This window comes from Pelophylax lessonae, assembly GCF_965119305.1.
Source record: "Pelophylax lessonae genome assembly, chromosome: 7".
Lineage (NCBI taxonomy): Eukaryota > Metazoa > Chordata > Amphibia > Anura > Ranidae > Pelophylax > Pelophylax lessonae.
The window spans coordinates 38,733,800-38,760,544 of record NC_138774.1 but is presented as its reverse complement, the minus strand read 5'-3'; the positions used below and the strand labels follow the sequence as shown (position 1 = coordinate 38,760,544).

The window sequence follows — 26,745 nt, the reverse complement described above, 5'->3', positions numbered from 1 at the left end:
TAGTATTCCTCCTGAGCAGCGACCCTGTTTGATGTTTTTATCCTTTTGTGCGGGAACAGAGAATTCCCTATAGCCGATAGGTACTGTTGGTTTGTCCTGTGCCCGAGTCCATGTTTCCAGGAGGATTTGTATGTCTGTCTCACGTAGTCTTTGTATGAGGTCTGGATCATTTACTTTGGATCCGAAGGCTGAAGTATTCAGACCCTGAATGTTCCAGCTACTAATTACTAAAGATGACATTTTGTAGTTATATACCTTGCAATGGGCAAATTTCCAGGGGTAAACTGGATTTTGGGTGGTTGTCTCTGTCTTTTGTGCTTTTTGAGCTCATCAGTAAATCGCATAATGTGCTGAGGAGGATGGATCTTATCTCCTCCTCCTCTATTTCCCTGCTTTTTAGTCCTGGGGCAGGTGGTTTCCTCCATTCTTGCCATCTTTGTGGCCCTGTTTTTCCCTTTAGTGTGTTGTATTGGGTTAGTAGTGGGGCTTGGGGTCTTGTAATTGTTTCTGTCTGAGAATGTTTTGTGCCAGGTTCAAGGTAGTGAGATCTCCCAAGAACGATGTCTTTGAATTCTCTCGCCAGGAGACTGACCCCTTGTTTGTTCAGATGTTTGTTGTCATAGAGGTGTTGGGGCATTATAAAAGGGTGTTGTGCCAGGTGAATGAAAGGTTTTGTCTGCCAGCTCTGTGTTGATTTGCTGGGTTATGTCATTTGATATATCCTTCCTTGGAAGAAGGGAGGACAGGATTACTTTGGACTGTGGAAATTTTTGTTGTGCAGTCTCTGTTAGTTGTAATAATTTGTCCACGATAACTTCCTGCTGATCTTGGATGTTGTTTGTGCCTGTGTGCATGATGATATGTTTGGGGTTGGTGAAATATGGGTCGTTGATGACTCCTGTTGCCTGTTCAATTGTTGAACAGTGAATTTTGGAGTCTCTTGTTCCTGGGAAGAGCCGTTTAGTGTTAAGATATTTCCCATTTGAGTCTATTATTAAAACAATTTCAGGAGTTTGTTGCCTGTTCCTGTGGTTTGATGATGGATTGTTTGTGGTTTCTGGATTATTAGAGTCGTCTTGGCTATTGTTGGGCTTTGTAGTGTTAATTTTTGGGAGTTGATGAGTTCCACTAGTTTGTTGTTTGCTGATGGGTACTTTGTCTGTACAGACCATAGCCTTTGATTCTCTTTCCTGGTTGTTAATTATCATTTGTGATTTAAGTGTCATTACCTCTTCCTTCAGTTGTGTGTTTTCTTGCTGTATCTGTTGAATTGTAGATCGGATTTCTTCTAGGATAGATTCGTGTTCAGATTTCAGTGTTTTCAGCTCTTCTCTCAGCTGGTAGTTAACATTTTTGTCACTTGACTGTCTTTGAAGCTGTTCTTTGAATTGTATAAAGTCTCTCTCCAGTTGAGATAAGCAATCTCTGAGTACTGTGGGTGAGGGGACATCAGGCATTTCTCTGGACATTGTGTCTTTTTGTATCTGTTCCTTATGATTTTTGACGGGAAATTTTAGATCCATATAGACCTTGGCCTGATCTTTAATTTGTGGGAAGACCTGTTTAAGCTCTTCTAATCTTTCATCTGTGCCTTGTGCCATGATGGTGCCATTGTGATATATGTTCAAGGTGAGTGCAGCGCAATCGTCCTCCTCGTCATCCCTGACCTTGATCTGCCGGCCCTTGCAGATACCTCCTTTTGTGATGTTATTGTAAAATTTACAAAAAGCTGTATGCCAGGCTTCAGTGTACTCAGTATGGAATATCAAATTTGTTATCTTTCTGCCATGTTCACTATTGGAGAAGTCAGCAAACAGAGTCTCTGGATTTTGCTTGAGTAGTTCCTCTTTTATGGCTTTTTTTGTTTGTTTGGTCATTCCTTTCTCTGTATAAACAATCTGCAAAACATCAGACCCCCTGATGACTTTGGCTTGTGTAAGGGAGTCTGTGTTCAGGGTAATTTCTTTGTTCTGTTCCATTTTAAGTACAGAAATTTTCTTTAAAAATATCTGTATAATTTCTTTATATTTGCTTGTTGTTGGTGTTCTAGTAGTAGTCCTACATTGTGTCTCTGTTTGCTTGAATCCTCAGCCTTTGATGCTCTCTGATGCTGGATACTTGTCTCCTGGATGGTCTTGGAGTTTTTTGCACTTTTGTCTTTATTCTCTTTTTTTTTCTCCGTTAAATTCCATTCAATTATTTCTTCTTGTTCATCTCTGTCTTGCATGTAGTTTCAGATTTCCTAGGTTTGTCTTTGCAATTTTGCCCATTGCAAGGTATAAAAGGTAAAAGTTTCAGGAGCTCATCTTAAGTGCTGCTTGCTTGCTTGCTCTCTTTCTCCCTCCCCTCTTTCTCTCTTTCTCCCTCCCCTCTTTCTCTCTTTCTCCCTCCCCTCTTTCTCTCTTTCTCCATCCCCTCTTTCTCTCTTTCTCCCTCTCCTCTTTCTCCCTCCCCTCTTTCTCCCTCCCCTCTTTCTCCCTCCCCTCTTTCTCCCTCCCCTCTTTCTCCCTCCCCTCTTTCTCTCTTTCTCCCTCCCCTCTTTCTCCCTCCCCTCTTTCTCCCTCCCCTCTTTCTCCCTCCCCTCTTTCTCCCTCCCCTCTTTCTCCCTCCCCTCTTTCTCCCTCCCCTCTTTCTCCCTCCCCTCTTTCTCCCTCCCCTCTTTCTCCCTCCCCTCTTTCTCTCTTTCTCCCTCCCCTCTTTCTCTCTTTCTCCCTCCCCTCTTTCTCTCTTTCTCCCTCCCCTCTTTCTCTCTTTCTCCCTCCCCTCTTTCTCTCTTTCTCCCTCCCCTCTTTCTTTCTTTCTCCCTCCCCTCTTTCTCTCTTTCTCCCTCCCCTCTTTCTCTCTTTCTCCCTCCCCTCTTTCTCTCTTTCTCCCTCCCCTCTTTCTCTCTTTCTCCCTCCCCTCTTTCTCTCTTTCTCCTTCCCCTCTTTCTCTCTTTCTCCCTCCCCTCTTTCTCCCTCCCCTCTTTCTCTCTTTCTCTCTTTCCCTCTTTCTCCCTCCCCTCCAATATATTTCCCTTTTTATCAGAACTTGTCGGCTGCCACGTCCCTGTATTTATACAAACAAGCAATTCCCCCTTTGGGTGGGACTTTTAAAGCGTCAGTTACCATAGTATATGTAAAAAATATTTTACATATAGTTATACAGTGCTAAACACATTAAAAAATTGTACATCTCATAGCCAATTAAATTATTTAAGACAAATGGATATGAGTGATTCCAGAATCACCCTGGTTGATGATTTTTTGGTAACAGGTTCTCTTTAATAAAATATGCAGAGTCTAAAATTCCCATCATGCCTCCCCTGTGCTCCAATGAATGTAATGCACTGCTAAGCACATCACACTGCATTACATGTTTTCTGGCCTTGATGGCAGGGGAAACTTGACGGGGACCCAGAAGTGATGACAACTAGAAGGGGAGGAGAGCAGATGTGTGACTGCTCTCGTCCTTCCTCCTCTAGACGGCAGCACCCGCTGTGCCAGTCTTGGGCTCGCAGATGGGCAAGCGGAGTCTGGGATACATAGCGGGGTGTGGGGAGTATTTAGATGGACTAAACTTCTTGTCGCAATGGGGACTTGATGCCTGGGGTTAGTCGAGCCCTGCCTTAACCACTTGCCGACTGCTCACAGTATATTTACTGCGGCAGTCGGCCCCCTGGCCAGGCAGAGTGACATTAATTAACGTCACTCGCTTGTCACTCCTTCTAGAGCCAATAGCGGGCGAGCGCTAGCATGCCCGCCTCGGCTCGTTCACGGAGGAGTGCGGTCACTCACCGATCGCCGGTACAGCGGAAGAAAGACAGAGCGGCTTATGTAAACAAGCCGCCTGTAAGTTCTCCTGTGTAAAAATGAAGATCAGACGGTTCTACTATGTAGAACCGTTGATCTTTGTTTTTACACCAATAGCAATGTCCCTACACAGTTAGAAGCACGCCCCTAGGACACACTTAACCCCTCCCTGTTCAATAAAGTTAACCCCTTCCCTGCCAGTGTCATTTTTGCAGTAACAGTGCATATATATAGCACTGATTACTGCAGTAATGTCACCGGTACCCCCAAAAGTGTCAAAAATGTCAGTCAAGGGTCCGATCTGTCCGCCGCAATGTTGCAGTACCGCAAAAAAAAATCACAGATCGCCGCCATTACTCGTTAAAAAAAAAAAAACACCAAAAATGACAAAAATCTTTCCCTTTGTTAGTAAACGCGATAACTTTTGCGCAAACCAATCAAAATACGCTTTTTGCGATTTTTTTTTTTTTTTTTTTTTACCAAACATATGTAGCGTAAAACAATTTGGCCGAAAATTTTAAAAAATTTTGATTTTTTTTCATTTTTTTGGGGGGGAATTTCATATTAAAAAAAAGTGAAAAATATTGTTATTTTTGCAAAAATTACGCTGTTTTTTTGTTTATAGCGCATGATCAAAAAATCGCACAGGTGATCAAATACCACCAAAAGAAAGCTCTGTTTGTGGGAAAAAAAGGACGTGAAATTCGTTTAGGTACAGCGTCGCACGACCGCGCAATTGTCCGTTAAAGTCACGCAGTAAAAAATCGCAAAAAAAACCCTGGTCTTTTAGCAGGAAAATCCTCCGGTGGTAAAGTGGTTAAGGTGAAAAATGTGTAAGAACTCTGGCCAAGAAGAACAGCCAACCAAATCGCTCATGCTAAAAGTGGATACTCCTCTGTTTATAAGAAGTGATCTGGGTGACTATATAGCCAGCCGATATCAGTGGGCCTCTGGACACGTATCAAGCTCTAGGCACTTGCCTAGGTAGCCTGTTGGAGCCCTAAGTAAAGCTCCTTGGTAGCACCTAACATTTTGCCTTAGGCTCCTAGATTTTGGGGAATTTTGATCTTTTATCAATGATAATAGAATACTAACTATGTTTCTCTCTGTTTCAGTTAAACCAATGATTAAGATATCCCAAATACATGAAGACCCACATGTAGACAACCACATGCTGGCATGTAATGTAAATGGTTTCTACCCATCTGAGATAGAAGTAAAATGGTACCGGAATGGTGAGGAGGAAACTGCTACAGTTCAGTCTACAGACATCTTCCAGAACGGAGATTGGACCTTCCAGGTTCTGGTGATGCTAGAGACAGAGATAAAAAAAGGAGATACCTTCACCTGTGAGGTCCTTCACAGCAGCCTGGAGACACCATACAGAGTGAATTGGCGTAAGTCTATTTCCATTCTAAGAAAAGGAGATTCTGTTTTTGCTTATATCCTCCCCTGTCAGGCTTGTCTTCTTAAAGTAGAACTATAGCCAAAATGTTTTTTATTTTTATTTTTTTCATTTTGGATAGAGTAAGGGAAGGTTATAACTAGAGATGCACTGAAATTTAAATTCTGGGCCGAAACCGAAACCAAAAATGCAGGATGCCCTTGGCCAAAAACCGAAACCGAAAATGACTTTTTTCCCCCAAATGATTTTAAAATAGATAGAACAGGGGCATACGCCAGAAACTGGCAGCGATGTACACCTGTAGCTAGTATGTAGTATATGTACTGTGACGGGTTGGCAAGTGGTTAATTTAATTACCAATGATATTTGTATTATGCAGCATGAGGGGGTTAATGTATTGCCACTGCTGGTCACTGATGCATTAGTGACCGACCAGTGGCCCTTAATTAACCCCTTTGTGCTGCATTAGCCCCGGTTCACACTAGGGCGACCTGTGAGGCGACCTGGTCGCCTCACAGGTCGCCGCAGGTCGCCTCCCATAGGGAAGCTGCGGACCCGTTCTAATAGGAGCGACACAAGTCGCTCCGACCTAGAAAAAGGGTCCGGAGCTTCTTTGGGGCGACCAGGAGGCGACCGCCATAGACTTCAATGTTATGAAGTCTGTGGCGGCCGCTCCGAGGTCGCGGCGCGCTGCTCGCACCACGATCTCGGAGGTCGCCCCTGCAAGTAGCGTCGCTCATATGTGAACCGGCGCTTAGTGCAACCAGTATCAGTGTTAATAAACACTTTAACACTGTGTTGAGTGTGTTGAGTTATTTTGAGGGGACAGCAAATTTACACTGTTATACAAGCTGTACACTCACTACTTTACATTGTAGCAAAGTGTCATTTCTTCAGTTTTGTCACATGAAAAGATAGAATAAAATATTTAAAAAAATGTGAGGGGTGTACTCACTTTTGTGAGATACTGCATAAATATATATAGCAAAGACTCTGGAGAATAAAATAGCGGTCGTTGCAATATTTTTTATCATGCTGTATTTGCACAGCGGTCTTTCAAACGCAATTATTTTAGAAAAAATACATTTCAATGCATTTAAAAAAAAACTAAACAGTAAAGTTAGCCCAATTTTTGTATATTGTGAAAGATGATGTCACGCTGAGTAAATAGATACCTAACATGTTACGGTTTAAAATTGCGTGCACTCGTGGAATGGCGACAAACTACGGTACTTAAAAATCTCCATAGGTGACAGTTTAAAATATTTTAACGGTTCCCTGTTTAGAGTTACAGAGGAGGTCTTTTTCTAGAATTATTGCTCTCGCTCTGGCAATCACGGTGATACCTCACGTGTATGGTTGGAACACCATTTTCATTTGCGGGCATGACTTACGTATGCGTTTTCTTTCCTATTTATGTTTTTATTTTTAGCACGGTTTTAAAAAAAATAATTTAAAATCTGATCACTTTTATTGCTGTCACAAGCAGTGTAAACATCCCTTGTGACAGCAATATGCAGTGACAGGTACTCTTTATGGAGGGATCAGGGATCTAAAAGACCCCAAACCCCTCCTCTGCCGAAATCTGCATTTTTGAATACTGACAGTTTTTTAACATCGGCGCCGTTAGCAGCCGGGTAAACCAGAAATTATGTCGCTTCTGGGTTACTACATCGGAGACCTGATCAAAGCCAAAGCGGACGGTACCGGCTGGTTGCTTGGGTCTCCCAATGGGACTGGAGACCCGGGCAGATTTGCAGAAGGTGGCAGGAGGGGGGGGGGGGCATCCCCTCCCGCTCGCTGGGATAATGGCCGAGTGGCTGCTGAGCCGCATCGGCTGATATCTCCTGAAAGCTGACTGCCAGCTGTAAAAATTGGTACCAGGTTGATGCCTGCAGCTGCAGGCATCATCCCAGGACAATCACTCCTGCAAGCCAACGTACAGGTACGTCGGTTTGCGGGAAGTGGTTAAGGGCTCATTTACACTTGCTTCGATTTTAGCACACATTAAAGCGCCTGTCAGTTCAACATGCCTTAGTAATGTGTTTTTGATGCTACTGTGATTCTTTTTTTAAGCTTTAATGAAGCTTGGCAAAGTGTGTGTGTGTGTGTGTGTGTTGATTTTCTATTGATTTTCTATTTGTTTTAAAGGGGCCCAGTAGAACCCCAGCTCAGTAGTACCCCATTTAGCAGATCCCCTGGTCAGTAGTACTCCCAGCTCTGCTGATCAGCCCCTCAGTAGTAACCCCCAGCCCTGCTGATCAGCCGCTTAGTAGTAACCCCCAGCCCTGCTGATCAGCCGCTCAGTAGTAATCCCCAGGCCTGCTGATCAGCCCCTCAGTAGTAACCCCCAGCCCTGCTTATCAGCCGCTCAGTAGTAACCCCCAGCCCTGCTTATCAGCCACTCAGTAGTAACCCCCGGCCCTGCTGATCAGCCTCTTAGTAGTAACCCCCAGCCCTGCTGATCAGCCGCTCAGTAGTAACCTCCAGCCCTGCTGATCAGCCGCTCAGTAGTAACTCCCAGCCCTGCTGATCAGCCGCTCATCAGTAGTAACCCCCAGCCCTGCTGATCAGCCGCTCAGTAGTAACTCCCAGCCCTGCTGATCAGCCACTCATCAGTAGTAACCCCCAGCCCTGCTGATCAGCCGCTCATCAGTAGTAACCCCCAGCCCTGCTGATCAGCCGCTCATCAGTAGTAACCCCCAGCCCTGCTGATCAGCCGCTCATCAGTAGTAACCCCCAGCCCTGCTGATCAGCTGCTCATCAGTAGTAACCCCCAGCCCTGCTGATCAGCTGCTCATCAGTAGTAACCCTCAGCCCTGCTGATCAGCCGCTCAGTGGTAACCCTCAGCCCTGCTGATCAGCCGCTATTCAGTAGTAACCCCCAGCCCTGCTGATCAGCCACTCAGTAGTAACCCCCAGCCCTGCTGATCAGCCACTCAGTAGTAACCCCCAGCCCTGCTGATCAGCCACTCAGTAGTAATCCCCAGCCCTGCTGATCAGCCGCTCAGTGGTAACCCCAGCTCTGCCGATTTAATGGTTTGCTGATAGATACTCCTCTTTCTCTCTCTGGTCCCTGCTCACTTCCCACTATATTGCTCCCACGCTACGTGCCATGTTTGACATTGCCAGCTTCTCCTGACTGGTCCCCCTGCTCTTCCACACGGTTCTCTATCTCCGGTCCTCGCTCACTTTCCCCTACACCATTCCCATGTTGCACACCACATGTGCTGTTTTCTAATTGCTCCAGTCTGGACCCCGCTCACCTTCTTGCTGATGCTCGCTGCACACCAGATGTGACATCTGCACCAGACACTCCCAGAATATATACACATGAACCGAAAGTGACTGCTGATGACGTCTTTCCTGTTCGCTTGTTGGTTTCCCAGTGCATCCTGGGATATCTCATACCTGCATTACTTCCAAAACAAAGCAAAGCTAACACTGAATAAAAGCCTCTCCAAAGCTGCAAATGCTGTTAGAGAGCAGTGTCATAGACACTATGGAGACTTTAGCCCCGTACACACGTACCGATCGTCGGCCGACCGATCGGCCGTCTTTTGTCCCCGGGCTGTCGTGTCCGCTGAAAAGTGCAAAAGACTGCACACAAATTTTGTCCGCCGACTGCAGAAGTGATGTCATGTGATGGTTAACTTTCCCTGTGTTTTTTCTTTTCTGAGCATGCCCAGTCTTGCAAATCTGCTGTCTGTCAGCCGAATTCTGTACTGACTGGCGAACAATCGGCCGTTCTGGTGTCGGCATACAAAAATTTTAATGCTTGCACAACAGATTCTGTTCGGCCGAAAATGCGCTGTCTGAAGCATCATACTAACAAGCCGAAAATCGGCTGATCGTTCGGCGGCCGAACATTTTCGGCCGACAATCGGTACGTGTGTACGGGCCTTTAGGAGCTGCTTTGAAGTAGCAAGAAAGCGACATGGGGTATCATTTTTTAAGGAAAGTAAACACAAAGTGTAAACAGGTCTATAAGCTTAACATTTTATTTAGTGAAAGGCTCTTTGTTTGGCATTCAGAGTGCTCTAAAAAAGGAAAATGCCAAATGCCACATTTTGAAGCAAGTGTAAATGAGCCTTATTCACACCTACCAATGCACCCTGGCTGCGATTAGCTATGTGAACCCCAGCAGGGGTTCCTGCGATTAGCTATGGGTAGACGGCACCATTGAAAGCAATGGGAGGCTGCTGGCGCTGACACCAATTTGTTACTAATTATCTTTGAACAAAGTGAGGTACATATTGTAAGCTCCACTCAGTTCATAAATATTGCAAAGCATGCTGACCCCGGCTAATAGAATGTCTAAGAAGGGACACAGCAAGGGTGATTGAGAAAATATCATATTTGTAGTTATTGCAGACATTGGCGGTTGGTGGGCGGTAATAACAGGCAGTTTAGCCACATTTTTACCACCCCCAACTGCCTCCTGTTAAGCTGCAAAATCAGCTTAGATGGGGATGTGCATATGCTGTGAAAAAAAATATACACTCTGCCATTCTCAAGTGAATGAAACCGCACTGCTAGCGCCCTGCAACCATGTCTAATGTACACAGTGTGGTGGTGTGGCATTTAAAGGGTTGAAGCGGGCAGTGAGGATGTGACTTCTCCCCACCGCCTGTCAAATGTCTCTGAAAAGCGATTGACTGTAGATCACTTTTCAGAGGGGTAGCAAAGTCTGCCAGACATCTAAACTTAGCCAAATTATTATTATTTTTTTCTTGTACCTTATCAGTGCCTCATACTTCTTTACAGACCCTCAGGAATCAGATTCAGGAAAAAAGAAGGTGGTAACTGGAATTGTGGGATTTGTGCTGGGAACCATGCTTATCGTTGCTGGTGTGGTTGTCTATATGAGAGGTCGCAAAGGTAACTACAAATTCTCTTCTTGGCTTCTTATTAAGAAATGGGATTTCAGTCATGGTAGTGACCATTTTTATATTTTCACAGCTCAAATGACATTCCGTGGACCACAGGCTGAACGTAAGTTTTTTTTTTTTTTTTTGCCTGATCTTTCTAAATATTGTTTGTATTTAACATATTTTAATTAATATCCTTAATAAAAGCAGCTAATTTCAGAATCGGCAACACTGCAGCTAATTTTATTGTGAAAAACGTAATCTTTAAGCCATATAATTCATACCAGAGATTCATCTATAGCAGATTTGGAAATGAAAAAAAAAGCTTTTTTAGACACAAGTTTACTTTTATTTTGTTGATTGATAATGCCGTTTTGGAGATTTTAAGGCCCCTTTTACACATGTTGTCCGTTTACTGACGGATGAAAAACGGACATCAATGCATCTCTATGGGAAAACGGATGTAAATGGATTATCATCCATTTACATCCGCATCCGTCATCATCATTTTTTTTTAAACTGATCAAAGCTCTATTTTTCTTCCGTTAAAAAAAAAAAATGGATCGGACGAAAAACGGATGTAAACTGATAAATGGTCAATTTTTCCATCCGTTTTTCATTGGTAGTGGATGTAAAAAAAACTGATGAAAAACTGGTGAATACTTCATCCATTTTGATGTGACTGAACTGATGAAATTAACTAAGGCCTAAGGACCCTTTCACACATACAGACTGTTCATTTCATCAGTTCAGTAACGTTTTTTTGTCTTTCATTTTTCATCTGTTTTTAATCCCTTTTTTCATCCGTTTTCATCCGCTTTTCATCCGATCCGTTTTTTTTTTAATGGATGAAAAATAGGGCTTTAATTCGTTAAAAAAAAAACTGATGTTGACAGAAGCAGATGAAAACAGATGTACAGTGGGCATGGAAAGTATTCAGACCCCCTTAAATTTTTCACTCTTTGTTATATTGCAGCCATTTGCTAAAATCATTTAGGTTCATTCTTCTTCCTCATGAATGTACACATAGTACCCCATACTGACAGAAAAGCACAGAATAGTTGACATTGTTGCAGATTTATTAAAAAAGAAAAACTGAAATATCACATGGTCCTAAGTATTCAGACCCTTTGCTGTGACACTCATATATTTAACTCAGGTGCTTTCCATTTCTTCTGATCATCCTTGAGATGGTTCTACACCTTCATTTGAGCTCAGCTGTGTTTGATTATACTGATTGGACTTGATTAGGAAAGCCACACACCTGTCTATATAAGACCTTCCAGATCACAATGCATGTCAGAGCAAATGAGAATCATGAGGTCAAAGGAACTGCCTGAAGAGCTCAGAGACAGAATTGTGGCAAGGCACAGATCTGGCCAAGGTTACAAAAAGATTTCTGCTGCACTTAAGGTTCCTAAGAGCACAGTGGCCTCCATAATCCTCAAATGGAAGACGTTTGGGACGACCAGAACCCTTCCTAGACTTGGCCGTCTGGCCAAACTGAGCTATCGGGGGAGAAGAGCCTTGGTGAGAGAGGTAAAGAAGAACCCAAAGATCACTGTGGCTGAGCTCCAGAGATGCAGTCAGGAGATGGGAGAAAGTTGTAGAAAGTCAACCATCACTGCAGCCCTCCACCAGTCGGGGCTTTATGGCAGAGTGGCCCGACGGAAGCCTCTCCTCAGTGTAAGACACATGAAAGCCCACATGGAGTTTGCTAAAAAACACCTGAAGGACTCCAAGATGGTGAGAAATAAGATTCTCTGGTCTGATGAGACCAAAATAGAACTTTTTGGCCTTAATTCTAAGCGGTATGTGTGGAGAAAACCAGACACTGCTAATCACCTGTCCAATACAGTCCCAACAGTGAAGCATGGTGGTGGCAGCATCATGCTGTGGGGGTGTTTTTCAGCTGCAGGGACAGGACGACTGGTTGCAATCGAGGGAAAGATGAATGCGGCCAAGTACAGGGATATCCTGGACAAAAACCTTCTCCAGAGTGCTCTGGACCTCAGGCTGGGCCGAAGGTTTACCTTCCAACAAGACAATGACCCTAAGCACACAGCTAAAATAACGAAGGAGTGGCTTCACAACAACTCCGTGACTGTTCTTGAATGGCCCAGCCAGAGCCCTGACTTAAACCCAATTGAGCATCTCTGGAGAGACCTAAAAATGGCTGTCCACCAACGTTTACCATCCAACCTGACAGAACTGGAGAGGATCTGCAAGGAGGAATGGCAGAGGATCCCCAAATCCAGGTGTGAAAGACTTGTTGCATCTTTCCCAAAAAGACTCCTGGCTGTATTAGATCAAAAGGGGGCTTCTACTAAATACTGAGCAAAGGGTCTGAATACTTAGGACCATGTGATATTTCAGTTTTTCTTTTTTAATAAATCTGCAACAATGTCAAAAATTCTGTGTTTTTCTGTCAGTATGGGGTGCTATGTGTACATTCATGAGGAAGAAGAATGAACTTAAATGATTTTAGCAAATGGCTGCAATATAACAAAGAGTGAAAAATTTAAGGGGGTCTGAATACTTTCCGTACCCACTGTAAATGAATGATCATCCATTTTTCCATAGGAATGCATTGTCTGTTTTTCATCCGTCAACAGATGGATGAAAAACGGAGGAATGGTCTGTATGTGTGATAGGGGCCTAAGGCCCCTTTCACACTTGCGGACCGTTGAGATCCGCCTGTCAGTTTTTCAGGCGGATCTGAACGGATGCCCCATGCATCTCTATGGGGCATCGGATGTCAGTGGAGACATGTCCGCTGACATCCGATCCTTTCTGTCAAATCCGGACGGATGGAAACCCTATTTTCCATCTGACTGGCGGATCGAATGAGAACGGACAGGCGGTCCGTTCTCATCTGATTCCCCCATAGAGAACAGCGGGGACCTGACAGCTCTGTCTCTGCACACAGCGCGGAGACAGAGCCGCCATCCGCTTGCTCAGCGAGGGATTGACGGATCGATCCCCCGCTGAGAAAAACTGAGTCCGCCGACGGAGCGGCAAGTGTGAAAGGGGCCTTAAGCTTGAAGTGTTACTAAACCCAGGAGCCTGCATTCACTATATCTGCTCTCCCACAGTACACGGAACAAGGAAATGTAAATATAAACTGCCAAATACCTTTTCTTACCAAGAGTATATAGCAGTCTTGTGACTTCTATCAGTGTCTGGCCGAGCACTGGTTAAAGCTTGTAAGTGCAGTTTTCATTCTCCACTGATTGTCCTATGAGGCTGTATGACTCCTGACCCTCTGTCTGGATAGTGCTTATTGGTCCTGTGCTGATCACATGCACCCTTCCAAAGAAAAGAAAAAAAAAACTCTCTAGCAATACACACCACACTGAGCATGTGCAGAGTGCCCCCAAGGCTCTGTACTATCAGGAGATAGATTGGGAACAGTGGAATAAAGAGTGGATCAGAGGAGACAGGATCCAGCAGTCTTTTTACACAATGTGGAGGATTAACCCCTTAGGTTCCACAGTGAGTATAAAGCCTCATGTACACTGCTACCTGTAAACGGACGTTTAGGAGCAGTTGGGCATTTTTTCAGAAGCCCCTGAACCCTCCTCTACTGTATGTTATCTTATCTGTCCATGTACACAGAGTCGTTTACAGTCATTTAGAGGTAGTTGAGTTCAGTGTCGTTTTTTGGAAAGCAATTATTTGCGTTCAGGATGTTCAGAACGTGTGTTTACCGGCGTTTCAAACGCAAAACGCGACCGAACGCGATCACTTGCGTTTTTCCTGTTTAAAGGGGAATGATTTTTTTTGACCTCTAAAAACGGATCTGAGCGCAAAGGCCCGATAAATGCTGCTAAACGCGGCTGCAAACGCGACACAACGGACGTTTTAAACGTCCTTTACATAGCTGTTAAATTCCAGCGTTCAAAGGACTTTTTAAAATGTCCCATGTACATGTAGCCTAACAAGCATGTTTCACTGCATATACACAATGATTTAACTGTTGTGGGTTTAGTAACACTTTAAAAACTGATTGGCCTTGTATAAGAAAATTCTTAGGATAATATTTTTGAGCGAATATGAAAGTAAAGAAGGCAAGAATTGTTAAATCATATACCCGTCAATGGGGCTCTAGTGCTCTAAAAGCCTGTATTATAAGCTGAACTCCCAAGATACAAGTAAAAATCACCTATCCGTGGTGTCCCCTATGTAAGCATAAAAGCTGCTAATCAGTCACTTCAACAGCCTTACCATTTAGCTGCTAATTCTGATAAAAAAAAAATCGGTGATCGGGTCATCACCGCAAGTCATAAAAAGCAACTTCAGCCGGGCACCTGGAGGGGCTATAACAGAGGCAGATTCCCCAAATCCACTCTTCTCCCAGTGCCGCTATGATAAACTACAGTTCCACATGTGATGAGAATTGTAGTGAATGGATATTAATTTGCATAGCCTGCCAATTTCACATGACAAACCGAAATACTCTGACCTGTCAATCAAACAGCACTGTTACAGTGGGCAGTAGAGACCAGATGTTTGACTCCTGGGTCCACCTAATACAGTGAGCTAGGACATATTTACATCTGTGCTTACTGAATATAGGACTGCAGAGGGGAATGGACAAGACTGGTGGCCAGGAAGGTAGATGGCAAAGCAGCCATTGGTTATATAAAAAAAGGTGAGGAGGACTGAGGCTCAAAATTCAACAAAATCTTAAGTTTCTCACTCCCACTATACCTATGATTGGAAAGCAGAACATTCGTTAATGGTAAGAGGACACCAAGATAGACCTGCAAAAACGTTCTGCCCAGAGTTCACCTTTCAAAATTGTATTTCCACTTTTGCAGTCCAATTTGAGAAAAGTCTACTATATGTACAGTATGTTATGATTTCTCATTCACACAACATGCCTAATTAAAAAAAAAAACAAATACTACCTTTTTAGATGTTCTTGGGGGAAGGTGTAATTGTAGATTGCAAGTATTTCTAAACAATTTTAGAGTGAATCTGTCCCAATAGAAAGACTTCTTGGACAGGCTGAATTTCCTCTCATTAACATACCAGGTGTGACAATTTAATTTCCACAGCGTAGCACTATGGTGGTGAGTTCTAACTTGCACTCGCCTGGGTCGCAGACCAGTACGGAGTAGTAGAAGAAATAACAGGGGTCAGTTGGGCTGTTGGTGGAAAATGAGTGACCGGAATCTGGATTAACATCAAAATTTGTGAGAAAATTTTCAAAAGTGAGAGTGAAACTTTAGCTCTGTTACAGCAGGCTTATGGTGAACATTCCATGAAGAAATTAAGCATAGGCGGTTTAACCACTTAAGGAACAGGGTTGTTTCTGACACTTGTTGTTTACAAGTTGAAATCAGTATTTCTCTTACGTCCTCTGACAGTCGCTGCCCGTTCATATAGCCTTCACTAGTGGGTAATGGCGCCCTCTGCAGGAGCGAGCTAGGCAGTTTTAAAAGGTTGATAAAAAACTTTCTATACTTAAACACACCTCTAGGGGGCCGTCCCTCAGCCATTATCCTGATCCAATTATCGCTGTTCCTCAGTTTTATGCTGCCTAGCATCAGGAGTAGACTAGGTTTCCCTGCTGGGAGCTAGTGTCTCAGTTTCTTTCTCTTTTTTCTTTAAAAAAGTGTTTTTTTCTTTGACAATAGCTTTTTGTTTTACTTACTATCGCTAGTTAGTCAGAGAATTCCTGGAGGACTACAAGCGACAGCTGTTCTGGGCCTCGCACTGGATAATATAGATCCTTATGGAGTCTCAGCCTGCCAACGAGCGTCACAGGTCACTTGTGCGCCCAGACCTCACAACAGCAGTGCCCCTCGGGATGGGATGAGCCTGCGGAGATCCATCTTTGCCGGGGATGTCTCAACTCCGGAACACCCGTGTTGCTAGCATCCCTCCCTGGCTGACGGCACCCCCACTCAGGGTGGAAGGTTTCCCATATCAGAGCGGTGCCCGCATTCTCTGGACTGGTGAGTACTACTACCCACCCCCTTGTCCCTGGGACTAGGCTCTGTAGGGGGGTTCTGTGGGCCCACTCTTAGGGGATGGCAGTACTGGTGGCTTCTGTGATATCCCCCTTCTGGCCAGCGTGGTGAGCTTCCCTCCCTCTGACCCTGCTGGGGGCACTATGCGGTGCACTTGCTGTACCGGGGGGGGGGGCTCTATAGCATCAGGGGGTTCTCTCTGGGGTCCCCCTATGGTGGCCAGATTGTGTTGTATGCTTTATTTGGGCCATTTAGCCCGGCTGCCATCTTGGATGAGGGCGGGCTGTCTGGGCTCATTGTAAGGGCAGCATCCATTTTAGCTCCTTGTCCTGGCGCCGATTGGGCGCCATCTTGGGTGTGGGCAAACGCCAAGTAAGGGCGGCAGCCATTTTGCCTGAGATTCCTCCCATTGACTATCATTAGGCACCATTTTTTTGTTGCTCAGGGTGGGCATAAGCCTTTATGGGTGTGAGGTCACTTCCTTGCTCCCTTCCTCTTTTCACTGAGCAGCGTGTGGCAAGTACTGACACTGTTGGGGGATTTTTACTGTTTTCTCAGGCATTTTCCTGTTAAAACTGTTTTCTCTTGTGGCTATTGCATTTGCTGAAGGGGCTCCTTAGGTAGTGCAAGTGGCGGTGGGGGTCCGTGGGAACCGCCGTTTTAAAGGGCCAGCCTCCCAGGATGAAGTCCCAGGATAACAAATTCCCCACAGACTTGGTTGTGGCTTCAGGTACTCCTGAATCCTCTTCCATGACCTCATTATCTGCTGCTCTTGCGAATTTGGCATCCAAGGTGGATCTGCTGATGTCAAAAGCTCTTCTCAAAAATGGCCTATGCCCTCCCAGTCCTCTGACTCAGAGCCTGATTTGGTTGTCACGGACAATGTCCCCCTGGAGGGGTCCCTGTCCTAACTTTATGAGGGGGAGGGGAGGAGTCTTCTTCCTCGGTGGCGCAGGAACGCGCTGTGATGGATGCACTTATTAGTGCCGTTAAGGAGACTTTGAACCTTGACGATGAGCCATCTCAGTCAAGTAAGCGGGCTGCCTTCAGGTTCCGTAAGGCCCAGAAGTCAGGTCAGGTTTTCCCCTGCCCTGAGGAATTTCACGAAATTGTGAACAACCAATGGCGTCGTATCAAACATATGTTGGCGGTGCCTAAGCGTTTTCACTACCACTATCCCTTTGCGGATGCTGTGGACAAGAGTTGGACGGTGTCACCTAAGGTGGACCACACTGTTTCTAGGCTAAATAAATCTACCTTGATGCCAGTTGAGGACTCTCCGGTGTTCAAGGATCTGGCAGATAGGCGTGTAGAGGCGCTTTCCCGCCACATGTATCTGGTGGCGGGCTCCCTGCTCAAACCGGTTTTTGCCTCGGTAATGGTCTCTCAGGCTGTCACGACATGGTCCAAGGTGCTTTGGAGCATCCTGGTGGCGGAGTCGGCCTCTCCGACTGCCCTTGACATGGTGGATCAAATGACCTAGGCCGGGATGTACCTGTGTGACGCAGCCTTGGACGAGGCTCCGTTGGTCGCTCGGCTGTCTGCTGTCGGGGTCGCGGTCCGCTGCATTGTTTGGCTAACGGCTGACCACGCTTCCAAAAAGACTGTGTCTGATGTCCCTTATGTGGGGAGTCGTCTTTTTGGGGACACTCTGGATGAGTTGATCAAGGGGCTTATGGGGGGGTAAGAGTCCTCTTTTGCCCCAAGCCTCTAAGGTTAAACCCACCCGCGCTAGGCGGGGGCCTTCTTTTAAAGCTCAGCATGGGTCCTTTCGTGCCTTCAGGACACAGGATAAAGGAAAATCCTTCAAGCCCTCAGGTGGTCACAAGAAGCCGTGGTCGGGTAGGCCGGAGGCCAGGCAGGCCGGTTCGGCGGCCCAGTCCACCTCTTTCTGAAGGGACACCCTCACCCGTTTATGGGGTGGGGGGGACGTCTGCGTTGCTTTCAGGAACCCTGGTTGTCCATAATTCAGGACAGGTGAGTTCACGATCTGATTCATTCAGGGTACAAGATCGAGTTTCGATCTCGCCCCGCAGACAGGTTCCATCAAATCTCCATCTGACTCCCGATCGTTTCAGGGATCTCATGGGGGCAGTACAAGATCTGCTCGCCCAGGGAGTCATTGTGCCAGTGCCTTCACGGGACAGATTTTGCGGTTTTTATTCCAACCTGTTCACGGTGCCCAGAAAAGAGGGCAAAGTGTGTCCGATTCTGGACCTGAAGTCTCTGAACCGCTTTGTGCGGGTACAGAAGTTCCGGATGGAATCCAGCAGGTCGGTGGTGGCGTCGTTGAGTCCAGGGGACTTCCTGGCCTCCATCAATTTGAAGGATGCGTATCTGCACATCCCATTTTACGAGGGTCATCAGAGATATCTCCGCTTCGCGGTGGCAGAGGAGCATTACCAGTTTGTGGCGTTGCCCTTCGGTCTCGCTTCGGCTTCCAGGGTATTCACCAAGATTTTGGCTCCAGTGCTGGCTTTACTGTGTTTAAGGGGGGATTGCGGTCCTCAGTGATCTGGACGACCTCCTGTTGAGGTCGGGCTCGTGTCTAACTTTGACGAGTGATCTGTCAGTCGTGGTTCAGACGCTCCAGGAGTTCGGGTCGACCATCAACTTTCAGAAGTCGGGCTCTGACTTCATCAGTTCACCTCCAGTACCTGGGGATGGTTCTGGACAGCTCAGGCATGTGTTTTTCTCCTGGAGGACAAACTCCGGACCCTGCGGGACGAGATCAGCTCCCTCAGGGACAACGATCTCTCCTCTCTGCGGGCCTGAATGCGGTCCCTGGGTCTGATGGTTTCGGCTTTCTAGGCCGTCAGGTTTGCTCAGTTTCACATGAGAACTCTGTAAGCGGAGATCCTTGCCAGGTGGGACAGAACGACTCAGTCGTTGGACAGGAGGATTTCTCTGAGCCACCTCGGAAGATCGGATCTTTTGTGGGAGCTCCTGTCACCAACTCTGACACAAGTCAAGTTCTTCCAGCCTCTGCTGTGGACGGTGCTCACCACGGATGCCAGCCTGTCGGCCTGGGGTGGAGTTCTGGGCACGCTTTGTGCCCAGGGGATGGGGTCGACGGTGGAAGCCTCCTTACCGATGAACGTCTTGGAGCTATGAGCAATCAAACTCTGCCTGTTCCGCTGGTCAACTTGGCTTCAGGGTGGCCCGGTTTGGGTGCAGACGGACAACGCCACGGCGGTGGCTTACATCAATCACCAGGGGGGCACCAGGAGTGCCCGGGCAGCCAAGGAAGTGGCCGAGATCCTGTCTTGGGCCGAGACACACGTCCCGGGAATTTCGGCCGTTTACATTCCTGGTGTTGAGAACTGGCAGGCGGACTATCTGAGTCACCAGAACCTGGACCAGGGGGAATGGTCCCTGCATCCAGAGGTGTTTCGCCTCCTGTGTGCCCAGTGGGGGTCTCCAGAGGTGGACCTGTTCGCGTCCCGCCTCAACAACAAGGTGGGAGGGTTCTTGGCCAGAACCCGCGATCCTCTGGCGTACGCCATGGAAGCGTTGGTGGTGCCCTGGCACTGGTATCGGATGATTTATGCCTTCCCTCCGATTCAACTGTTATCCAGGTTCCTCCGCAGGTTGGCGTCGGAACGGGAGCAGGTCATTCTGGTAGCCCCAGACTGACCGCGTTGGTCTTGGTATGCAGACATCGTGCAGATGGTCATTGAGCCTCCCTGACGGCTTCCGCTGAGAGACGATCTTCTGTCTCAAGGGCCGATCTTCCATCCTGCTTTACAGTCTCTGGCTTTGATGGCATGGCTGTTGAAATCCAGGTCTTGAGGGATAGGGGTCTTCCGAATGCTGTCATTCCTACCTTATTGAAGGCTCAGAAAGCTATCTCTAGAAAAATGTATCATCGCACCTGGAAGGCGTATATTGCCTGGTGCGAGTCGCAAGGGTTTCATCCCCGCTCTTTTTCGGTGGCAAGGATTTTGGCCTTTCTGCAGGAAGGTGTGGATCAGCGTTTGGCACTGACCATGATAAAGGGTCAGTTGTCGGCCTTGGCCATTCTGTTCCAGCATTCCATAGCGACTAATTCCTTGATTCGCACCTTTATCCAAGGGATGCGGCATCTGGCCCCCCCCCCCCCGAGGAAGGCTCCCTTGTCTCCCATGAGACATTCCTCTGCCTGTGTTGTCCCAGAAGGTTGCCTTTCTGGTGGCTATCACATATGCTTGCAGGGTGTCTGAATTGCCGGGTCTGTCTTGCCGATCGCCTTATCTGGTGGTTCATAGGGATAAAATGGTTCTGCGACCCAATCAGTCTTTTCTCCCCAAGGTGGTGTCGACTTTCCACCTCAATGAGGATATTGTATTACCTTCGCTTTGTGCGAAGCCCAAGCATCCCAAGGAATTTGCATTTCTTGGATGTGGCCTGGGCGATCAGGGTTTACCTGTCTGCTACGGAGTCTTTTAGGAAGTCTGATTCTCTATTTGTCCTTCCTGAGGGACCTCGGAAGGGGTCGGCTGCGTCCGCGACAACTATTTCTATGTGGATCAGACAGATGATTGTTCAGGCTTATTCTATCAGGGGTCAGATTCCGCCTTTCCCTGTCAAGGCTTATTCTACTAGAGCGGTCAGTGCCTCTTGGGCTTTTCGCCATCAGGCTACTGTGGCTCAGGTGTGCAAAGCGGCGACCTGGTCGTCTGTGCACACTTTCACTAAATTCTACAAAATGTATGTGCTGGCATCCTCGGATGCTTCTTTTGGCCGCAAGGTTTTGAGTGCGGCGGTTGTTTGAAGAGACGTGTTTTTTTCTGTCTCTTCCTTGCTCTTCCTGGGGTGTTTTTTTGTTATTCTGGGTTAGCTCCTGTTTTTGAGCTTTGTTGCCCTGTGGGTTCAGTTGTTTTTTTTTCCTGGCCTGGTTGTTCCGTTACCTTTTTGGTAGGTTGCGTCTTCCCACCCCTTACACCTACACTGCTTTGGGACATCCCACTAGTGAAGGCTATATGAACAGGCAGCGACTGTCAGAGGACGTAAGAGAAAATAGAATTTTTGTAAGAACTTACCGTAAAATTATTTTCTCTGAGTCCTCTGACATTCGCCGCCCCCACCCCTCTGGTCCTTGGATCTGGGGGTTATTGCCTTCCGGTACTGCTTGCTACAAACTGAGGAACAGTGATAACTGGATCAGGATAATGGGGACGGCCCCCTAGAGGTGTGTCTAAGTATAGAAAGTTTTTTTTTAACCTTTTAAAACTGCCTAGCTTGCTCCTGCAGAGGACGCCATTACCCACTAGTGAAGGCTATATAAACGGGCGGTGACTGTCAGAGGACTTTACGGTAAGTTCTTACAAAAATTCTATTTTTTTTGCTATAAAATTACTTAGAACCCCCAAACATTATAGATATATATTTTTCTTAGCAGAAACCCTAGAGAATAAAATGGAGATCGTTGCAATACTTTGTCACACCGTATTTGCGCAGTGGTCTTACAAACCCTTTTTTTTTTTTTTTTAAATACACTTTTTTGAATTAAAAAATAGGAAAATAGTAAAGTTAGCCCAATTTTTTTCTATAATGTGAAAGCTAATGTTACACCGAGTAAATTGGTTCCCAACATGTCATGCTTTAAAATTGTGCACGCTCGTGGAATGGCAACAAACTTTGGTACTTGAAAATTTCAATAGGCAAAAATTTAAAAATTTCTACAGGTTACCAGTTTAGAGTTACAGAGGAGGTCTAGTGCTAGAATTATTGCTCTCGCTCCAACGATTGTGGCGATACCTCATGTAAACATCCCATGTAATAGAAATAAGCAGGACAGTTCCTCTTTAATGTGAGATCTGAGGTCAAAAAGATAATTTTCCCGCTACTGACTGCTCCGGTAATCGGGGAAAACGATCAGGAAGCGACGGTAGGGGGGTGGACACCGCTCATAAAAGTGATCCCGCGGCGAATCCACCCCTGGGACTACTTATATGGTAAAGCGGACCTCCCGCCGTGTAAAAAAAAAAAAAAACAGGGTTATGGCAGCTATCTGCTGCCATAACCCCGGCATTTAAGGTCAAAGTAGTGATGTAAAAACACGGTGGGCGGTCCTAAAGTGGTTAAGGAGGGGTGGGAAAATGTGCACCATGACGTGAAAGTGGATTGCCAAATAGGCAAAGGACAGCTACAAATAAGGACAGCATGCAAAAGCTTGTCGTAAGACCAGACCTCTGGCCTGACAAGTGGATTCTCCACCAAGACATGCTCCTGCACGTGATGGGTTTAAGTAGAACTATGGGCAAAACTTTTTTTTTCATTTTGGTTGGAGTAAGGGAGGGTTTTAACCCCTGTCAGATTTTATTTTTATTTTTTTTTTACCATCTGTGTCCCATTGTGGAGTTTTCCCTTCACTTCCAGTCCGCTGGCCAAAACAAGAAGTGGGGAGATATCCCTAAACATTAAGGGATTTTCTTGGGGACCCCCAGGTCACCAGAACTAGTGTCCCCATTGGAAGATTTCCTCTTTTACATTTCTGGGGACATCCCAAAATTGGGGATTTTCTTTTACTTTCACTTTCAATGATAATGGTAAACATGACAAATTGAGAGGGTGAATCTCCCTAATTGGGGCAAAGACAGCAATAAAAACTGACAGGGACTCAAATCCCTCTCCACTCTAAAAAAAAAAAAAAAATCTAAAACTATAAAAAAAAGACATTTTGCCTTTAGTTCTACTTTAAGTGTTTGTCAAATCCTGGACCAGAAATCCATTCAAAACTTGACCAACCACCTTATTTTCCTGACTTGGCAACCTGTGACTTTTGGCTGGTAACCAAATTAAAAAATACCTTAAAAGGCCACAGATGTGATGACATTTAGGACATCCAGCATGCCATGACAAAGTTACCGTGCAGTATTCTGGAAAAAAATTCCAGGAATGTTTCTGGCAGTGGCAAAGTCATCTAGAAAAGTGTTTTGGGGGACTACTTTGAAGGTGACAAGCCGCTAGTGTATAGGTAAGCAAACTTTTTTTTTTTGTACAGTCCATTCCAGGAGATAAATTGTCACACCTCGTATAATGCACAAGGCAAGCTTCTTCATCTTTAAGGCTTAATGCACACTGGACGTTTTTACAGCGGCTGTTTTTGGCTATAGACGTTTTTTTCTGCAGCCAGTAAAATGCAGCCAGTAAAATCCCCAGCATGTTCTCCTAAGTGTCCATGCACACACAGGCTCTTATCAGCAGTTTTTGGACGGGGGGGTTTCTGGCTGGGGAAAAAACCCAAAACTAGTGGGTTTTGAGAGGAGTTTTTGAGCTGTAAAAATGCTCTTAACTCTGATAAATGCGTAAAAATGTGGACAAAAGACAAAAAAAACACATCAATTCGGTGTTTATGTTAATGCAGCGTGTGGCTGTAGCCTGCCACCAGATGCAGCGTGTGGCTGTAGCCTGCCACCAGAAGTAGCGTGTGGCTGTAGCCTGCCACCAGATGCAGCGTGTGGCTGTAGCCTTCCAGTAGAAGTAGTGTGTGGCTGCAGCCTTCCAGTAGAAGTAGCGTGTGGCTGTAGCCTGCCACCGGATGCAGCGTGTGGCTGTAGCCTGCCACCGGATGCAGCGTGTGGCTGTAGCCTGCCACCGGATGCAGCGTGTGGCTGTAGCCTGCCACCAGAAGTAGCGTGTGGCTGTAGCCTGCCACCAGAAGTAGCGTGTGGCTGTAGCCTGCCACCAGAAGTAGCGTGTGGCTGTAGCCTGCCACCAGAATAAGCGTGTGGCTGTAGCCTTCCACCAGAAGTAGCGTGTGGCTGTAGCCTGCCACCAGATGCAGCGTGTGGCTGTAGCCTGCCACCAGATGCAGCGTGTGGCTGCAGCCTTCCAGTAGAAGTAGCGTGTGGCTGCAGCCTTCCAGTAGAAGTAGCGTGTGGCTGTAGCCTGCCACCGGATGCAGCGTGTGGCTGTAGCCTGCCACCGGATGCAGCGTGTGGCTGTAGCCTGCCACCAGAAGTAGCGTGTGGCTGTAGCCTGCCACTAGAAGTAGCGTGTGGCTGTAGCCTGCCACCAGAAGTAGCGTGTGGCTGTAGCCTGCCACCAGAATAAGCGTGTGGCTGTAGCCTTCCACCAGAAGTAGCGTGTGGCTGTAGCCTGCCACCAGATGCAGCGTGTGGCTGTAGCCTGCCACCAGATGCAGCGTGTGGCTGTAGCCTGCCACCAGATGCAGCGTGTGGCTGTAGCCTGCCACCAGATGCAGCGTGTGGCTGTAGCCTGCCACCAGATGCAGCGTGTGGCTGTAGCCTGCCACCAGATGCAGCGTGTGGCTGTAGCTTGCCACCAGATGCTGCGTGTGGCTGTAGCTTGCCACCAGATGCTGCGTGTGGCTGTAGCCTGCCACCAGATGCAGCGTGTGGCTCTAAGCTGCCACCAGATGCAGCGTGTGGCTCTAAGCTGCCACCAGATGTAGCTTGTCGCTGTAGCTCCGCCACCAGATGCAGCGTGTGGCTGTAGCTCCGCCACCAGATGCAGCGTGTGGCTCTAAGCTGCCACCAGATGCAGCGTGTGGCTGTAGCTCCGCCACCAGATGCAGCGTGTGGCTGTAGCTCCGCCACCAGATGCAGCGTGTGGCTGTAGCTCCGCCACCAGATGCAGCGTGTGGCTGTAGCCCTGCCACCGGATTTAGTGTGTGGCTGTATCCCTGCCACCAGATGCAGCTCGTCACTGTAGCCCCGCCACCAGATGCAGCGTGTGGCTGTATCCTGCCACCAGATGCAGCGTGTGGCTGTAGCCCGCCACCAGATGCAGCGTGTGGCTGTAGCCCGCCACCAGATGCAGCGTGTGGCTGTAGCCCGCCACCAGATGCAGCGTGTGGCTGTAGCCCGCCACACGCGGCAGCTTGTCTCTGTAGCCTGCCACCAGATGCAGTGTGTGGCTGTAGCCTTCCACCAGATGCAGCTCATCGCTGTAGCCTGTCACCAGAATCAGCGTGTGGTTGTAGCCTGCCACCAGATGCAGCTCATCGCTGTAGCCTGCCACCAGATGCAGCTCATCGCTGTAGCCTGCCACCAGATGCAGCTCATCGCTGTAGCCTGCCACCAGATGCAGCTCACGGCTGAAGCCTGCCACCAGATGCAATTCGCCGCTGTAGCCTGCCACTCCAGCCACCAAATGCAGTGTGTGGCTGTAGCCTGCCACCAGATGCAGCTCATCGCTGTAGCCTGCCACTCCAGCCACCAGATGCAGCATGTCACTTTGTAAGGGTTTTGTTCTATGTGCAGTGAAAACTTACAAGTAAAGCCTTTTGCAGCCTATCCCCTGCGCTTGCTATGGGGACACCTGAGCCGAGCTGCTGCTCTGTGTGTCCAATCAAAGAAGGAAGCCATGGCTCTGCCCCACCCCCTCTCTCTCCTGATTGGCTATCTGACTTTGATTGATAGCAGCGGGAGCCAATGGTGCCACTGAAGTGTCTCAGCCAATCAGGAGGGAGAGTCCCATATGGCTGAAGCACTCATGCACATCGCTGGATAGAGATGGGGCTCAGGTAAGTATTAGGGGGGCTGCTACATACTGAAGGTTTTTTATCTTAATGCATAGAATGCATTAAGATAAAAAAACCTCCTGTCTTTAGAATCACTTTAAGTGTTTATAACAAAATTCACTAACCTAATACCCCGCGCTCTGGAGGAAATAAAAAAAGAGAACTAAGAATAAACAAATCTGTATATTGCCACCATAAGCATGAACTAAAACATAGACATAAAAAAAAAAGGTAGCGCAGTACAATCTAAAATTAAGCACATTTGTCTCTCATTTTACTGATTGGCATAAAATGCTCACACCATATTCCTTCACAGTGGCTCTAATTCTAATGCACCTCCATCTGCTCCTCAGTTTTCCATAGCCATACTAAGACCCGTTTCAACCAGTTTATTAAAATTTGTCCCCAGGTAAAATCACACTTACAAGTGCATTAACAATCTATGCCCATCAGTAAAACATTAGCCATCAGAATCGCCAGGACACGTGCGGCTAGTGATCTCAACCTGCTCGCCAACTGCGCCACTTCCGGTCTGCGTCACATCCGGTCTGGCATCTGAGGTCACTTCTGGTCGCTGTACAGCCCCACACTGACACGTTTTTGTCCTTATGAGCTCATCCGAGGATGAAGTCATAAGGATGAAACATGTCAGGGTGGGCCTGTACGGTGACAACAGTGAGGAGGCGATGGAGGTGCATTAAAGGTGGAGCTTCATTTTAGATTAAGTTGCGCTACCAGGAGGGGGGATTTTTTACTCCCTTTTATATTATATATCCATCTACAGTATATATGTTTCTCTTCTCATTAATTTTTTCTTACTAATGTTATTTCTTGTTGTATTTCTTTTTCAGAGTTCTTGCACACATAAAGGAGAGAAGTTCTATTGCTAAGCTGCCGACTACTTACTGTACAAGTTCTGAAGCCAAATTGTTTGAGGCCTCAGTACACTATGTTATCTGAAGCCTAGCTTGTAATCAAAGAATCAATAAAATATAAAGAGCTGTAACGTAAATGATCTTAGAATTGGGAAGTGACAGAAGAAAGAGTTTTCATGGCCTGAGTGTACAATCCATTATTGCCAGTTCTCTAGGAATTGTTACATTTCAGGTGCATGGGTTCTGGTATTTTGTGTATTCGCGCCTGGTCTTTTAATACTTTGTGCTTGGGAGTGGATTTAAAATTTTTGGTGTGTATTCTATAGACACGGTCAACTTTAAAATGGAGTTGT

The 26,745-nt window shown here is 46.7% G+C and overlaps 1 protein-coding gene across 1 annotated transcript in view; it reads left to right on the top strand.

Moving 5' to 3' along the window:
* LOC309559987 (H-2 class II histocompatibility antigen, E-S beta chain-like) overlaps positions 1-26,523 on the top strand; it is a 71,591-nt gene extending 45,068 nt beyond the window's left edge. The window contains 4 exon segments of the mRNA XM_082263469.1: positions 4,907-5,188; positions 9,964-10,077; positions 10,159-10,191; positions 26,369-26,523. Of these exon segments, the coding sequence (XP_082119595.1) occupies positions 4,907-5,188; positions 9,964-10,077; positions 10,159-10,191; positions 26,369-26,385 (446 nt within the window). The 3' untranslated portion in view covers positions 26,386-26,523.
* The last annotated feature ends 222 nt before the right edge of the window (positions 26,524-26,745 follow it).